Here is an 18,592-nt window from a genome sequence, read left to right on the forward strand (position 1 = left end):
TGACCGTATTCTATGATACTGATACTTTAAAAAGACTGAATTATCTCGAGCCACTCGACAGTTCATTTTTTGCTAGAGGAAGGGCATGGTTATCTCATGTTTTAGCGATTGTATACAATCTGTAGGATCATTGCACCTTTGCGAGGCTCTTAGGTACAGTAAACGTGGTATCTGGGTGAGGGGTATATGGGGGTGGAGAGAGTGGCAAAAGAGCCGGGAGGGATGTTCCGGACGCTCCGACTCTGGCGGGCCCGCACAATCCCAAACTCTCTTCTCATTTCTCCTCTTCCCTCTTCCCTCTTCCCTCTTTCCTCTTTCCTCTTTCCTCTCTCCACTTTCCTTTCTCCATCCTTGCAGACAAGCAGCTTCACCGCTCGGTTTGTCTCATTGTTACCAACGACCCCAGTGAGAGATACAAGTGCCTCCTGCGCTTGGCGTTTATGACGCCGCCTCGAGTTAAGATATCGTTCTTGTCCCTTCACTACTTTCCACCTGAGCAGAAAGAGAAAATATATAATGGGAGGGAGAAACTAATCCGGCGATGTCCAAAATCCTCTTTTCCATCGACCGAACCATTAAGAAAATTAAGGTATTTAAGATTTGTTGTCGATTTTTTTGTAGTTATTCAGTTTGATTATCGTTGAGACACAATATGGTACCTCATGGAATAATCATTCTCATGGAATAATCGAACTTTCCACGTAGGATGACCGGATTGATTTGCAGATCGCACCAAAATCAACATTTCCGAAGTTTTGAAAAGATACTGGCCCAATGTTCTGTCGAGCCTTGGATGATTACTCCCGTCGGATTATTGGTGCCTTGCGGTCGGCCCAATGATGGTCGCCAATTGACAGTCGAGTCTCATTATTTTTACCCTAAAATATTAATAACATTCATTTTTTATCAAAATTTATCCTATTATCAAGTTTTTCACGGTCATGGAAAGAAGCTAGTAATAAAAAATAATGACAGAGTGGACTGTAAATGCTCGGCATATGATTGGCTATCAAGGCACTCATTAAATTACTTAACAAAAAATGAAAGAATAAATTTTTTGCGTTTTTATGATTTATCATATTGATTATCGCTAACCGCGGCGGCAACGATATCGACGCTGAAAAAACCGAATTGTCGAATTCCAATTTTGTACTCGACAAACCTCGAACCAACAATTTTTTTCAGTAACAACATTTTATTTCAACACCATATTATTTGCAATAGTATATATACATTCTTAAAACCAGCCAGAAAATCAACAGCTAATTACTTTTGAAAAGGAAGGCGAGGGGGAAGAGAGCGGAGTGGGAGGCGAAAATCCGCACCCCTTCACTCATCCACTCCTCCTACCCCTAACTATTAATGATAAAAACGTACCTTCGGGTTACATATAATGCGGAATTAATTACAGTATTGAGGGTCTTCTCTAAAAAAAAATTTTTTTTTAATAATACAATTTACATGTGAAAATTTCATAAACGGATATTTTTCGAATAGCGATAGGAGCACCACGAAAAATCACATGATAATTCAGGCTAAAGGTGTTCGCGTGATCACAAATTTCGTTGAAAATAAAATTTACAAAAATATAACAATTCTACTACGTCTCTTCATTTACAAGAGATTCATTATTAACTAGGTATGATCAAAAAGTACTTATTCTATTTTACCAATTTAGTAGAATTTGGAATAGAAGTAAAAAATTCCTCACCTTCATGATCCTAAAAAAAATTCAATTCCCGCAAATTTTCCATTTTTTCTCAATCATGTATTTGTAGGGCGTATAAATGGTCCTATAATACCGAATTTAATTCTTAATTATTGACAAGAACAAAAAGAAATTATTTTCATTACAGTAATTGGCGGACAATATACATCCAATGGAAAGTAGCATATGGTGAAGGACAATATCATGTACAAGTCACCTGTATCTAGCAGTCTCAAATAAGAAACACTTAAAAGCCAACTTTTCCACTTCGTACGAAGATATCTCACCCAACTCGGGTCATGAGATAAAGTATCCATGATATTTTATGAGTATGTGTGCAATATTATTCACCCACTGCTAGCATACTACACCTATATCTATCCAACGCACTTTAAATGCGATTTCGTCATGAGCGATGGATACGCAGTGCTCTCTCTTGCATGAATTGTAAAACCAAATCAGTACGTAGGAGACAAGTGGTGAAGCAACATGGACTCCTATTGTCTCTACACTATTGCTTTCATCTTAGTATTAATTTTTGTGATCTACAAATATCTCGCTCGAAATAATGGCTACTGGAAATGTAAAGGTATTCCGGAAGCCAGAGGAGCAATCCTGGGCATCGGCCACATATTGGATCAAGTTCTACTTCGAAAGAATATGGGAATGATGACGGAAGTTTTCTACAAAGATCATCCCGACGATAGCATGGTAGGAATCTACGTAGCCCAGAATCCCGTTCTCGTGGTAAGAGATCCAGATTTGGTGAAATTCGTATTGAGCACAGGATTCGGCTACTTCAGTGACAATATAACCCTCGTAAAAAAGAATGATCCCCTCCTGTTTCATGATCCATTTTTCCAAAATGGACAAGCCTGGAAGGACAAACGGGGGATATTCGTGAGTGCATTTTCGTCAAAGAAATTGAAGGACAGAATCTTTCAGATTAGTACCACTTGTGAAAAATTAATAACTTATCTGAAGGAAAAATCTAGCAAAACCGGCTCTATTGAATTGGAAGTGAAGGAGTTGTTTGAGAAATATACCCTGGAAGTTGCAGCTAGTTCGATACTTAGCATCGATAATCACATTTTCCTTGATAAAATTGAAAAGAACTCCCTCTCGAGTATGATGAAAACAATGTTTCATGTAACGAGTGCGATCGGTCTCAAGCAGAATTTTGTATTGCTGTTGCCTGCATTGGGGCAGTTCTTGCCCATCAATTTTGTTCCCAAATGGGTAAATATCGCCTTTCAAAAAATGATCAGTGATATCAAATCAATAAGGAGTCAAGAAATGATTCAGAGGAACGACATTTTGCAACATATTTCGGATTATCTGAAGGAGAAGGGCATGGATGGTGATGAGTTAGCTGCTCACGCTTTCAGTTTTGTCATTGAACAGTTCGAGACATCCAGTGTGACACTTGCTCTCATGTCTTATTTCGCTGCTAAGTACCCGAAGGTCCAAGAGAAGATGAGAAAGGAGGTGGAGGAGATCTTGGAGAAGCATGGGAGCATTTGCTCGTATGAAGCCATCAATGACTTGACATATATCGAACAAGTTGCGAAAGAGTCTCTAAGGTTGTTCACGCCAGTAGGACGAATGGTGAGATTCTGCTCTAAACCCGTAACTTTGGAGGGTCCGGACGGCCTTACCTGCACCCTCAAGCCGGGTGCAGAGGTCCATATTCCGGTATCAGGGCTACATAAGGACCCGCAATACTGGAGGAACCCGGATGAATTCATGCCAGAGAGATTCGACAAGGAGCATGAGGAGCTGAGACACAAATTTGTGTACTTGGCCTTTGGCGAAGGTCCTCGCATGTGCCCGGGTATGAGGATGGGTCTTCTGCAGGTTAAGGCGGCCATGGCTGCGGTTTTGAAGAATTTTGTTATTGAAAAATCGGAGAGGATGGCTGACCCGGCTCAGCTCGATCCTAGATACTTTATGGTAGCAATTTACGGAGGCATCTGGGTTCGTTTGAGGCCACGTCCGTGACTTTATTGACTGCAAGTGGCTTCATTTAGATTAATGTAGTCTTATTACTTATTACTAGGAGATGTGTTATTGAATAAACCTCGTTTTTCTTCTGAATGTATTGTCTTATCTGACTTTCTGAAATTTTTTAGTTGAATCAAGGATTAAATTGTGAGGGGATTGAAACTCTTTTCAATTCGCAAGTTCAGCGAATTTTTTCTTATCGATAGCACGTTTTTTTTGTATCCAAACATGTCAACGGATATGAGAGAAAATTAAAAAAAAAGCATTTAATCGTAATTTTGTTCTTATCATTTTCTCCAACAATCCTCAATCCTTTGTTTTTTACATTAATGACAATAGAGAAGCACTAGACTAATTTTATGGTCTGTTATTTGACTGATATTCAATAAAATTGATAATTTTCTGTAGATTACAAGGAGCAAATACAAAATAATAGAAAAATACAAGATAATAGAAAGATATGGAACTATTTCTGGAGAGAAAAAAAAAGAAAAATATGAAGCGATTTGTCACTGCTATGATTCAGTTTAATGCACATTATAAATAGACTAATCATCACCTACAAAGCCAATGGTTTATAAATAATGCATCAATCATAATGATTTGTTTTTCTATGCAAACTATCGGACACAGCAGTTACGATATGAATAAATACCGATCTCCCACAATGGAATCACGTCTAAAAGATAAATCAACATCACTTTATCGTCATGAACAGCAGACTCAGGGTCATTTTTAAATAGAATAATCTCACTGCGGACAACGTAGTTGCCATCGCGCAAGCACGGAGTACAGTCGGAGGGAATTTATAAGTGCAATGGAGCTGATGTGCATTGTAACAACGGCTCTCATAGCTGTCATTTTTGCGTTACTCTATCGTTATTTGACCGCCAATTATGGGTATTGGCAGGAAAGACGAATACTGGTTCCTTCAGGAATTGTCCCGGGTTTTGGGCACATGTTGCCGACGTTTACCATGAAGAAAAGTGTAGCTGAAATGATGGAGGACATTCACAAGGCTTTTCCCAAAAGCAGCATGGTTGGCATATACATGTTGAGAAAGCCAGTACTTGTAGTAAGAGATGCGGAATTGGTGAAGACTGTACTACAAACTGAGTTCAACAACTTTCGGCATCATCAGACATTGGACAATATCATAGATCCATTGATGGACCAGAATCCTTTCTTCTTAAACGATCAGAAGTGGAAGGACGCGCGGAGTGTACTTCTGTCTACAATGACATCTAAGAAACTGAAAACACTTAGTCTAGTGCTTCGTGATGGTTGCTCGAAATTCGTGAAGTATTTGAATAATCAGTTAGAAGGGAAGCAAAGTATTGATGTGGAAGGTAAACCTCTCTTCAAAAGAGTAACTGTTGAGGTTTCGGCAAATGCAGTTTTGAGCGTTGAGGAGGGTATGTTCAACGATGACTCTCCGAAGATCTTCAAGAGCATGATGGAGACAATTTTTGTTCCCTCGACTTTGCAAACGCTTAAGGGGATTGCATTCTTCTTCTTTCCAATGTTGAATACTTTCTTTGGAACGAGTTTCGTCCCGCAGTGGGTGAGTAAACGATTTACGAAAATCGTGAATAATTTGATAGATGAAAGAGAGAATGGGATGACAAAGAGGGAAGATGTTCTCCAACATTTGACTGAGTATTGTGCCGGGAAGAACCTGTCCCGGTCTTCTGTGATTTCAAATGTATTTTCGTTCTTTTTGGAAAGTTATGAGACATCGACATTGACAATGAGTTTCCTTGCATGTGATCTGGCGAAGTATCCCGAAGTCCAGAGTAAAGTGAGAAAGGAGATCGAGACAGTGGCCAGTAGGTTTGGAGGTGAAGTTTCGTATGAAGCTATCAGTGAGATGACATATTTGGATCAGGTAATCTCTGAATCCACGAGACTTCACCCTATTGCGGGGGCGCTGAGAAAGTTTTGTAGTGAAGAGACTGAACTCGTCGGCTCGGATGGTCTTCGACACAAGATGAAACCGGGAGATGAGGTTATGTTGTCGATCTATGGTCTCCATAAGGATCCGGATTACTGGGACAGACCTGATGAATTCCGACCAGAGCGCTTTGATAAAGAATCTCAGGAATGCAAACAGAGACATAATTACGTCTTTCTTCCATTTTCAGAAGGACCAAGGCAGTGCCCTGGTATGAGAATGGCCATGCTTGTTGTCAAAATGGTTTTTGTAAATATATTGAGAAATTTTGTCATCGAAAAATCCCCTAAACTGCGAGAGCCCATCGTGTTGGATCCTATGAGTTTGATGCCCTACATCAAAGGTGGAGCTTGGATTCGATTGCGGCGTCTTCATTGATTATCAATGATTGTCTTCGACTGATTGATAAATGCGGATGTAATGTTTATATTTTTAATCTTTTAAGGGTCTCCTGCTATGATAATTCAGAAATGATAGTGAATGTATTGAAACAGTTATTACTAACTCAAATAACCCCCTGTTGTTTGGAATAAAGGCACTTAGACACGAGAAGTCCCCGACCAAGAAGTTCTTTACGACATACCATAACCAACTCTCCTACATTACAATTTCACTTGATTCCCAGTCAAGTCAACTCGAAAATGCCACCGACACAAACAAATCTGGAAACTACTCGAGCACACCATTCCCGTAGATGCGTCAAACTTTCTTAGTGGGATAAGAGATCACTTTATCGTTTTCAGGAATCACGGTGGATAAGTGGCACTTGGCAGTGGCAGTAACCTAAGGAGTGTTTCCCACCAAACGGGGTTTGCTCCTTCAAATTTCTATGCCACATAATTTTCTCCAGAAAAGAGAGGGTGGGATGAATGGCTTGAGTGAGATGAGTCAGTCGGGAGACTCAGTCACAGTGGTTTTGCGCCACCATAACTAGGACAACGAGGTTCACGACTAATAAAATACACTCCCGTTCACCCTCAGGCTATTGTTTCGTTGATGTCGGGGATTTCTCGAGTTAGATATCGCGGGTGATAAAGAAATCTTTTATCATTATTCAACAGTAATTTGCGAATTGCGAACTTAGGAATATTCAAGTATCTTTTAGTTTCGATTCAAATATTGAGAATGACTTGAGGCCCGTATGAATCATCGCTCATCATCCGTCCCTTGAATTTCATCTTGTTAGTATAATGGATTGTTAAATTTGCGTATCAAATTATATTACAGAAACCCCTCCAGTGATTATAAAAAAACGATGATGAATATTGATTCTAAGAAATCTGCCGAGTTGGGAGAAATAGTATATTTACAGGCTGCTGGAATAGGTTTTCTTACTCCTTTGGAGTTGGTGTCCAAGCGGAAGGCAAGAACTGGCCAACTACACGAGTAAAAAAATCCTCATCCCAAAAGCCTGCATAGTATTTTGCCATAGTGATTTTCAAATTTTCGAGTTCAGGAAGTATGCAGTACCAATTCGCGAATAAGGAATCGTGAGAAATAGTATGAAAAATAGAAATAAAAAAGTGTTACATGCCTGATCAGCATTTGATTCCAATTTTCACTCGGGAGTGTTTGATTCAGTATGGAAGGGCCTTTAATAATCATAACGGTTCGTATGGAATTTGATGAGCTGAATCGAATAAGTAATCTCCGAGATATTCAAGTTCGCATGTACACCTAACACCCTTCAATATCCCTATAATGAATTAACTTACTATGATGTTTTTTTTCAAGATTCACGTTGAAGCATTCTATAATATCTATAAGAAATATCCAGTAAATTCCATTTCTTTTAAGTCTTCGTCTCTTTTTTATCTCGAAATAATTGTTCGGTCGTCAACGGATGCAAACATGAAAATATCAGCTTGCTTTTTTTGTTTTCTTTTAATGTTAGACTGGTTTTTAAATTAAATTCTTTTGTGGCTGTTTTCTATCACAATCCACGGGGAAGCCTATTATGGACAGAAACTTGTTTAACGCTGCATTGAATTTGTCAGGAATTTTTGAACAGAAGATTGATAGTTTGATGAATAAATAAGGTAAGACTGGGACTTTATTCAAATGATTCGAATCAAATTTAATAGAAAATTGAAGTTGGAGAATTTCTGTCTTCAATAATTATAATTTCCTTAGAATTCAAAATGTTCGATTTGTTGGCGAAGGGGTTGAGTATGGCTTTTCAGGGGATGACAAAGTTTCCCTCCTATTATTCTAGAGGGGGAAAACAGTATAGTCTCGTCTTAGATAGCAATCCTGAGTACAAGTACGCTACCCTCAGTATGTTAATTAACAGTGTAAGCTTTTGCTGGGGAGGGTTTCCACCGGCTTTCGGTCTGCCAGCTCCTTCCAAACCTCTTTCTCGAGCGTTCAGTTATGAAATTTGTAATTTCTAATTTTTTTAATGGGCCTATATAAAAGCCTGTGTTTGTCCAGAGGTCGAGAAAAATTTATAGTAAAATATTATTGTTTTTTACAACGTAGAAAGATCTTGGAAATTAAGTGGATTTGTATTTTGGAATAAGAACACAGATACTTGACACTGAATGAGAGTAGTAGAATTGAACGATAAAAGTGAGCATAAAAGTGCAATGGTTTATGGACTTAACTGCTTAGCAATGTGAGTATAAAAATTCAGGTCCGTTTACCATTTGCAGACTGTTCTTTGTATGAGATTTTTACCGTTCAAATATACTCAGAAGGACTGAATTACCAATGAAACAAAGTTTATTGGGAAGCTAGCAGAGGTACTAAACATACCGAAATTGGGAAAAGTAAAATTCTGACATCCAAGTCGTAGAAAAAAAATGTGTTGAAGAAGTACGATACCTTACACTGGGAGAATAAAATTTTTGTCAAGTAATTTAGTGCTTGTCAGTAAAATGAGTAGTTTCTCTAAAAGCACCTATCTACTTGTGGCATGAAACTCCCGTAAACAAGAAACTCCTGAAACTCGTAAATTGACGAGGAAATTATTATATTATGCACTTGTTCCAAAGATGACGATAATTTACTGATAATAAACACGTGACTATTTATTTTTTAATTCAAAAGATTTGAATGTAAAAACTACTTGATCTAGTTCGTGAAGTCGGCTTCTTGTCATGAAATCGTTGCTCACCATTTTTCGAAAAAATGCAAAGTCTCTAAATTAAAGTTTTTTGTTCAATGGAAGATATGGTCCTTGTGGCAATGTTTGACTATGAGTTTCTACGTTAACACTACCACATGGTACTTTTTCTAAATATTCTTATTTATTTTTTAAGAATATAACACATAACAGTGAAGTCTCAATGAGATATCAACAACGTCGTTTGAAAAGCATCAGTCATTGGCGTTATCGTCTTCGTTTGATTGATCATGGCTGATAACATTGAACAGACCTTGTGAAAAAACTTCTAACCTCGCTTCACTCGGATAAAAACGCGTTTTCTGCCACAATTACCTAAAATATGATCATAGTCAGGGCGAAAAAAGTGATTCTGACTCATGCGTATTATAATCATCGCCTTCGGCTCGGACTATAGAGCCGAATTCGTCAGATTCACTTTTTCCGTCCTAGGCGTGAAAAATACTATTGCTCAATGTATAACTGAGCAATGCTAGTGAATTGTTGGAGGCCACAACTAAAGTGGGCATTGTACAGAGAGATCTTAGGTATTTCTTTGTTTCAAATATATTGACAATACCGAAATAAAATTTTTCTCGGCGAAGATTGTAGAATAGAAATCCTATGAAAACCAAAAGGTATTTTTTTGCTAGTTATATATCATTGATGCTAGTTATCAAGGAAAAAAAGTTTGATCGCATGAGGTGAGACAGTTGATTCATAGAAGCGTGGGTTTGGAGAAATTTCTTATCTTATGGAAAGTGTCTTTAAACCGAAGTATAAATTTGCTATCGTATACCGACGAACAACTCCTTATCGTAACTCACAAAACCTTCGTTCTATCATCTCGATGGAGTAACTCTATTTTTCAAAATGAAATTTAGCATTGGCAATTTTTCAATATGATCTTTTGAATTTCGAATGAAAATAGCAGTTTAATGCGTTGCTTTGAAAATTGATTAAAAACTCTTAATGATTGTTAATATTATTGGTTGGATTGAAAGTAGCTCCACTGTTCCAAGTACTTTTAATTCATCGATGGAGATGCTAGTGTTCTTGAGAAAGAGAGTGAACGGCGTCGTTTGCGCGCCGTCGGCCCGGGTTCATTAGAGGATCTTAATTAACTTGCGGTGCGCACACGACTTTGCACAATAGAATATTCCCTGTACAAGCTCACGGGCATTCAATTACACGTTAATAATATAGGTAGCGAGCGTGTTACGTATGAGGGAGTATAGCATGCAGTTGGGAAATAGATTCAATGACTATAGGTCACAAGTAGAGGGTTAGTTTGTGTTTCCATCAGTTTCTGCCGTTTAAACTGAAATCCACCACCAACTCAAATCGATCATGACGCTGATCGAATATGCATAGCTGGGGAATATCTAATTGTCCACTAATTAATAATGAAATGATAATTTCATTTAATCTCTAATGAAATTTGATTCACGTCATAATTATTTGAGGAATAAAGTATACTTTTGCCTCGCGATAATTTTCTTTCAATCATTTACTAATTAACGTCAGTTTCAATCACGTAATTAATTACGGAAATGATCATTATCGTTCGAACGATGTTGGAAATTCGGGTACGGAGACTGTAAATATGACCTCAAACAAACTCTGCCATTCTCTCTGTACCTCTCACTCTGGCTTCCACGTTTCACGCATTATTCACCGATACCCAACCCCAGCCAGTATCGATCGATCTAATCGTCAATGTATTGCGTATTCTCGTTATATTTACCGAGTAATAATCAATGGGGTGCACTAATCGTGTGTACTCAATCGCGTCACGTTACTTAATTGTTTGAAAATTCGGCTAAATGTGGAGGGTAGATTTATCTGGTTTTATACATTTTCACGAATTTTCGCATGAGTTTCAGGGGTCAATTAGTGACAGCGATGTTTTTATGTTTTTATATCTTGCATGGATACTTGAAGGAAAGATTTTTCCAATTACATTTAAGAGCCATTACATGCAACTACATAACAGCAGTAACACCTGCATCCCTCAAATCAATTTAATTTTTCATTCAAACATGATTATGCACTACCAAATTATACTTTGAGAAGTATATTCAACTAATTATTATTATTATTGTCATTATTAATGTTAATAATAGTAAATAAATGCTTTCCTTGAAAAACTAAAATCAATTTCATCGGTAGCAGCGACCTTCATGTGCAGCAAATATTTTCTAATTCTCGATATATTGGCTAATTAGGGAAATTCCCCATATAAAAAAAAATGGTAAGCTAGAAGGTTTCGCCTATTCAATGACCCAGAATCGTGAAAATACATCTGAATTTAACAAGAGGGCAGATTGAAAAAAGTTTGTAATTTCGCGCAAAAGTGCAATCATTTGTGGCGAGCGAGAGTTGCATTTTTAATACAATCGAAAACTGTAGGGGTCATTGTCCGCAGAAACTGATATAAAATATTGAGAAAAAAAATCGAATCAATCAGACGATATGTAATCGAATTTTTCAATATTTCCTACTAAGTTTATTATCTCCAAGACATTTTTTTCTAATGTCCAAAGACTAGTTCTCTTGATATTTAAAATCTCAATTCTGAAATCCCCTGATATATGAGTTGAACCATAACCAAATGAGAATAATACTGCGTAATTGCAGTTTTGTTCGCATTCTCAATGTACTGTTAAACCTGGATAATGACACCTGATAAATCCGCATCGTTCTGTGCGGTGTTCCTGTGATGAATTAATTAATCAACCAAAAGCATTGTGTAATACCAATATACCGTATCCCTAAAAAATTTCATTTCCACTCAATTTCTCTAATAATTACCAATTATTCCGCTCCGATTACACAATTAAATTTGTGATTAATTATCATTCCGAGTTATCATTGCGTAAATCGCGAATGGAAAATTACTGCCTGGTGACTTGATGCAGTAACTGGCAACATATGCTCAGACAGGGCTTGTTCAGGCACATGAGAGAGGAATCCTACCGATACTCGTGTATGTGAGGGTAAACATATATTAGTGAGACGGCACCACGGTTTTCCGGCGAGTCGGTTTACCGCACTCGTTAACCGCGCCGCAACACGTTAACCCATCCACCCACCACCACCCTATTTTCCTCCACCTCTTCAAAACCTACCAAACTGTCCTCACTCCTATTCGCCCTTTCCTTTGCACTTGCTCCTCTATTTTCAAGTGCTCTAACTCAAGTAAATAGTCAAAATTATCATGGTCATGCGAATTATCTAATAAAAGTCTCTCCAACCCACCAGTTCTTTCTCTGTCGTTCTCGATGTTCTTATGTAAATGCCACTGTTGACCTTAGCATACTTTAAGATGCTGCAATACGAATACATATACGGTAATGCAGCAATTGCATGGGTTAATTTGATTTGTTCTAATTATTCTAGATATTCTAGTTTTAGTTCTAAATATTTGTTGGAAATTTTCAAATTAATACATAGTTTTAGATATTATTCAAGAATGTTTGTGTTACTGGAACAATTACTCCTCAATCCATAGATAGTTATTCAAATGACATATTCTGGGTCCGAAAGAATAACTTTGTACAATCTTATTATATATTAGTTATATAAGTACTATATACATTTATTATATGTCACTCGGCCCGCTCTAACCTCGCACTGTTATTGCCCTCGGGAGGTAACTGGCCGTTTATCGCCTTCCTTTTACTTACCTCCCAAGGGCAATAAAAATGGTAGGTTCATCGGGACATGAAACATAAAGTAACATATGCTTCACGCTCTAAACAGCATTGTAAAAACATATTTGATCACCATCCGCGCGGATTCCGATAAAATACGTTCTCAAAATACTCGTCAGCTTCTGTAGCATGAATTACTAATTTAAACCACGGTACACTGAGAAAAAAAATTATTTTTGCCAAGAATATTTTCTTCCTACTAGTAAATCTGGGGATCACTGTGTAAATACTCCCATAAGACTTACTAATGCCAAATATATTTTCTTGTGGTTAGTAAACATTCTTGGCTACAGAAAATTTTTTTCTCAGTGTACAGTTGTACATAATCAGATAAATGAGATGTCGTTATAAAACTTGACCTGGTCCGAGCTAAATAGAAGAATTTAGTAAGGGGGGACAGACTTCTCTCGACAGATATTACTGAGGAGAAACAGAAATTCAAAAATTGTATTTATTGTTATATCTATAGGATATTTTACTTATGAGAAATTCACCATGTCACATAGTAACCAGTATGATGGTTTATGGTAACCATTCCTCTATGTCCACCATAATATTCACTGAATTTTCGTAATGTGCGAATTAATTTAATTTGTCCCGTAAGTTTGAGCACGTTGCCAGTATATAATTCACTATTTACTGCTCCATATGAAGAAATAAATCTTTAGAATAGAAGGGTCATGGGGTGAGTGGAGTATTGTTTTATAGAACGTCAAGAATGAGAGGAAGGGGAGCGGGGGGAATGTATAAAGGCATGTGAAAAGTTTGGGAAAGCTTGTCGACATGCTGTTATGATAGGTATAAAAATTCCAGACTGAGTTAAGACTGTTTTCACGGGTGGCACTAGTGTAAAATCGAGGTGATATTGAGCAAACGGCTATGGAATTTATCGGAGGGACTTAAGTCGTTTCTAATCTCTTCAAATGTTTCTTTCCTGACCTAAGTGAACCAGCATATCTGCATACTTACCCTCAATTGTTTCGATGTTTTATTGTCTGAACTTTGAACAATTTTCAACGAGTTTATACAACACGGAAAGAGATGCATACTTGAATCAAGTGTATTTAAAACATAATCCTAGTCTATGGATGATTGTTATTAGAATCTTGGGGAAGTCAATTTTTCATTGATATTCATCAAAAATCGAATATACTATAAGATCAAGTATAAAATACAATTAATTCACGTATTTCTTTTGCCGTGTACTAATTGACAGCTTCGGTGAATATTTGAAGGAATTTCATCAGTAGAAATTTAAAATTTAATGAAAAAATGAATGGAAACACGAGGACGTCTTTGGACTCGTCATCAGCGTGGTGGCCCAATGATGAAAGCGTCCCATGCTATAGCGCAGGTTCTTGTCCCGAAGGTGAACAATTTATCATCGTGGAAACACCAACTGATAACCTGTGAAGTTTAGTTATAAGTTAGTCAGTGAAAAGTGCGGGTAGGAAATTAGGCTGGGGTATCGCGTACACGGAGAGAAAAATTCTTTAAAAATTACGTGCCTGTTCCGTAACCTGCCAGTCAAAACGGTATTCAGTAAAAATTACGGAACAGTTACGCACTTTTTCAGTGACCTTTCAGGAAAAAGTCCAGAACGTTCCGTGAAAAAATGCGGAACTGTTCCGTAATTTTTACTGAATACTGTTTTGACTGGCAGGTTACGGAACAGGCACGTAATTTTTAAAGAATTTTTCTCTCCGTGTAGGTACTGTGAAGTGTTGGTAAAAAACCTACTAAGCTCATAATATTTGCCACCACCTAATTTAATTGTATTAATGTAAACAGTCAATTCTACAGCATAATCATGTTAGGAAAATTAATAGATATCAGAGAAGTGCAGGTCTGGTTTTAGTTTTTTTTTTGTTATTTTATGATTCACTGCTTCCTCGTTACGGTTGATAATTTTCCATTCGCTATAGTAATAATTAGTCCAGTAATTTTTGTCACATGGCTTGAAAAACCACGATTTTAATCTCACTCCGTTCGGTTTGACCACGGTTTTCCGATTCAGTATATGGAGAAAAAAATTTCATAAACATTACGTCTCTGTTCCGTAATCTGTCAGTCAAAGCAGTATTCCGTAAAAATTACATAATAGCTATGCATTTTTCCACTTGCGTTGCGTACGTGTAATAAAAAATTAGGCTTATCGTTCGGCCAAAAAATATTATCTGAATCATGATATTATAATCCTCGCCTGTGGCTCGGTTTATTTCAGGCCAATAAAATGCATTGATTTCTCAATTCTCAACTTATCCCGCTCGCGGAATATGTGACGGTCCGCATTTGACGATCCGAAAACTTCTGAAATCAGCAATTTCGTCCAGTCCGTCCATGCACTAATCCAAAATTTTCCAGTACGCGTGGTCAATAATTTGTGTAACTGGACCCTTTAATTCAACCGAGTATCGAATAATATCCTCGGAATGCGCTACACTGTTCCGATAATTGTTTTTATTTTAATTGACCATATGTAGGAAAATTATTGGCATATGCTGAAGGGACTAAATATTGAGGAATAATACCGAAATGGTGGACGAGAAATTCGCTTCGTTAACTCCGAACGAATGATAATTTTTATGGAAGCGTAAACGAATAACTCATCCCACGGGGATGCAAATTCGATTAAATTTTTTTCGGAATCATACAATTTCACTCTTCTCGTCATGCACATGGAGAAAGACAGGCTGATGGGAGAGAAGTTATGCAAGGGAAAGGGGGAGACGAGAGTGGAGAAGTTTTGTGAAAGATGAGCGGGAGTGGTAGAGCTGCTGCGGAACGATTTCGAGTCGAGCCTACGTGTATGAGCGAATGAAGGAGCGGGGGTTGGATGCTATGGACGGGGTCGACGCAATTAGGGGTATTAATTAGCAAGTACTTCATGCCCCGTCATTCCCCCCTATAACCCACCTCTCGTGTCCCTCAACTTGGCTGGGTTCGTCTCGCTTCCACCGTTAAAGTGCGCGCGGCACACCATTGACAGCCTAGGCAATACGAACAAGGGTTGCATGGCTAATTACATGGTTTTATGTCACCAACGATAAGGATAGTGAGAAAAAGAAGGAGAAGAGCCGACGGGACCTGTCACGAGGGAGATGATCGAAATAACTGCGGAGAGAGATGACAATAATGGATGGGAAAATTCTGCCAGAATTCTAATAAAAAAATTTTTTTATCATTAATTGTCGCATGAAGATTTCAATTGATATGTACAAATTTCTGTGGGCGAGTAAACTTTCAATTGCAGTTTGTTTTTGATTGATTGATTGAAGTTTATTGACTCTATAGATTCTATATGCCTGTCGAGATGAAAACTTCCCCTGTTAGCCATAGGTGGAAAAAAATACTTGAATCAAGGATATTTTATACTTGAACCCTGTATATTCGATTTTTGATAAATATTTCGATGATAATTTGATTTCCCCATGATTTTAGAAACAATGATGAATATCCTAGGATCAAGGATAAAATATACTTATTTTAAGTATTGATTTTTTTCGTACATGACAAACAAAGGAAGTTTTGATGCCGACGGACACATATACTCTATAGTCAATAAACTTCAATCAATCAATCAAAACCAATCTGCAATTGAAATTTTACTCTCCACAGGAATATCTATTTAACAATTTGAATCTACATTTGATGATTAATTGTAAAAACACGAACGTTACATGCACAGATTTCTGGTGAAATTCAGGAAATTTTAAGTGCAAGCTGAACTCGCTAAGTTGCAAATTCATGGCGTTATGAAGATTTAAGTTGCAAACTTAATAGCATATTATACTTAAATAGAATATTATGTAACAAGTGCGTGATAGATCGGCGAGTGTTACAATCCCACGAGTTCAAAAATGCATAACGCACGTGTTTCATATGTTATTTTATGTTATTGGTTCCGTAATTCTAGTGACCGAAGTGAGGTTTAAATTGTATGTCCCGAGAACAAACGCGCCCGCCGCGAGCATCTTTTATTCCGTTGTGTTGATGATGACATAGCCAATTGCCCAGTGAGAGATCAGTTTTATTTGGGATGGCCAATGAGAAATAGGGTTACGCGCGAAAAGTCTTACGCATAAAGTTAGCCCAAATCTTACTCTCGACAACTTAATTTTGGTGTATCACCTTTTATAGATAGGAAAACTCGAAAGAAGAAGAAATAATAATAATGGTAATAATAACATGACAAGTATAGAATTGTCCATGAATAAGGAGAAATGAATGAAGTGAAACTGGTAAACGGATAAATTTATTTACATCGTAAACGGAGAGTAAATACAGGAAACGAATCATTGTTTTGAATTCGAATTCTCTTCACAGATGAAATCCTCTCTAGTAAGTATAATAAAATTGCCTTCCAGTAATAATACACCTCCCTGCGGAAGGAACTGCATATGGAATGCGCATCGCTCTTCAATAATAAGAATCGTTTTCTTTGTTTGCAAAGTCAAAATCAGTAACTTCTGGTTGGGCGAGCGCCTTTTATCTGGTCAAGTTAGACGTTGAAGGTTTTCGAGTTTCATTTTCTACCGAAAAGTGCCGATATCTCAGAAACTAGAAGCACGGACTTTTTCATATGGGCGGCCACATATGTTGTGCGAAAATTTCACTAATTCCTGAATGAGTGTTTTCGAAAAAATATCAGATACACATATTTCTGGTCATATATATTGGAGTCCGGCTGAACTCGATTTGTGTCTATCTTAAGTCCAAATTGTAAATATGAATAAATCAAATTCGCAAATCAAATATGCCCGAAACGAATCGTCTATTTTTCATATATTCTAACTTCATTGAATTCTATGAATAAATAAGAAGTAAAAATGTTGAAAATGGTTGTGAAATACTGTAATAAATGCATAATCGCAATTTATTCAATCAAATTCATCAGATTATTTGAAACTAAATATATATTTATTGTTGCAGAATTGATCATACCATAATTATAATAGAATCTTCTGATACGATAACGCTACAAGATAAGTTTTTATTGCTGAATAAGTATAATAAAACTATTCCTTAGGATTCTCACTAAAAGAAAAAGTAAAAGAAAAGAAAGGCAACCCAAAAATGAATGTACTTGTTTAAGACTTACCTTTTGATTTTTGAAAGTAAAAGAGAAAAACACGGTTCAAGAGATATGTCATCTAAATGACGTTTGGAAGATAGATTAATTTGTGGAAGAAGCCTTGGCATGTTAAAAAATTCGTGTCAACGTTTGTTGAAGCTGCGACAATCAGGGGATGAAGGGGCTTTAGATATTCATGTATTTAAATTTATTTATTGGTGGGATTTTCTCTCGATTACAGTGACTTTCTCTCTCCATTCAACCCCTTAAAATCTAAAACTCGATGACTCTCCCGTATTTTCAGTCATTCGAGTGACATTTCTGGGTAATTCTACTGGTTAAGGAGATTTCAGTCAATTACGCGCACAGTCCACGGGCGTTGTATTTTAATTGTAGCTCGGTAGCGCCATTATCTTCATTTCTTCGTTCTCTCCCTGTTTAGTTATTTGAATGAATGAATAAAAAAATAACAGCCAAAATGGAAAAATAGATATCTATACAAATATTTCTTTGGTTATTTAAATGTCAAAGTTTTTATTTTCACATCAACAAATTGATTATTTTGATATTTTTACAGGAATGTTGGTGATTGTTTTCGATTATTATCGATTATAGGTAGGAAAACTAAATGAAATTTGAAAAAATTCTGGAAGTCAAATCTATTTTTATGTAAAGTTTCCAATACTAACGATACCCTTCAAGTGACAAATTAAAGGTTTGGGTAATTTTTATATGACATTATAGAAAAATGGCGCGAGTCACCAGCAAATTTTATATTAATTTCTTAATTTTTTTACGGAACTTTCCATAGAACTCTGTACAGATTTTTTCGTCTGATTTTCATGTTTTTTTAGAAATTTCTAGAAAACTCTAGACCAGGTTCACCTGACAAATGTATCATTTGTAGATTTTATGCATTCAATGACTCACAAATTTCCATAATCGTGCATCGTTTTTTCGAAATTTTTGGTAAAGTGTTGTAAATTTTCGCAAAAAATAGTTTTTATTTTTCATAAAATCAAGTACTAAA

At 36.8% G+C, this 18,592-nt stretch overlaps 2 protein-coding genes and 1 long non-coding RNA gene across 3 annotated transcripts; 2 read left to right on the top strand and 1 right to left on the bottom strand.

Annotated features, from left to right (window-relative positions):
* Positions 1-344: 344 nt before the first annotated feature.
* LOC105264549 (uncharacterized) lies at positions 345-1,986 on the bottom strand. The gene is made up of 4 exons (XR_892004.1): positions 1,926-1,986; positions 1,712-1,793; positions 660-878; positions 345-492 (listed from the first exon to the last, which is right to left on the bottom strand). It is a non-coding gene; the product is annotated as an uncharacterized lncRNA (long non-coding RNA).
* A 168-nt stretch (positions 1,987-2,154) lies between these two features.
* Positions 2,155-3,988, top strand: LOC105264551 (probable cytochrome P450 28d1). The gene has a single exon (XM_011301492.1). The coding sequence runs from the start codon at positions 2,198-2,200 to the stop codon at positions 3,707-3,709; it is 1,512 nt and encodes a 503-aa protein (XP_011299794.1). The 5' UTR covers positions 2,155-2,197; the 3' UTR covers positions 3,710-3,988.
* A 179-nt stretch (positions 3,989-4,167) lies between these two features.
* On the top strand, positions 4,168-6,218 carry LOC105264550 (probable cytochrome P450 28d1). The gene has a single exon (XM_011301491.1). It carries the CDS (start codon positions 4,530-4,532, stop codon positions 6,042-6,044), a length of 1,515 nt encoding a protein of 504 aa, XP_011299793.1. The 5' UTR covers positions 4,168-4,529; the 3' UTR covers positions 6,045-6,218.
* The last annotated feature ends 12,374 nt before the right edge of the window (positions 6,219-18,592 follow it).

This window comes from Fopius arisanus, unplaced genomic scaffold (genome assembly GCF_000806365.1).
Source record: "Fopius arisanus strain USDA-PBARC FA_bdor unplaced genomic scaffold, ASM80636v1 scaffold00023, whole genome shotgun sequence".
Lineage (NCBI taxonomy): Eukaryota > Metazoa > Arthropoda > Insecta > Hymenoptera > Braconidae > Fopius > Fopius arisanus.

What these genes read in the sequence shown, in the direction of transcription:
- LOC105264550 (XM_011301491.1), top strand. Translation starts at nt 4,530, where the DNA reads ATGGAGCTGATGTGCATTGTAACAACGGCTCTCATAGCTGTCATTTTT.
- LOC105264551 (XM_011301492.1), top strand. Translation starts at nt 2,198, where the DNA reads ATGGACTCCTATTGTCTCTACACTATTGCTTTCATCTTAGTATTAATT.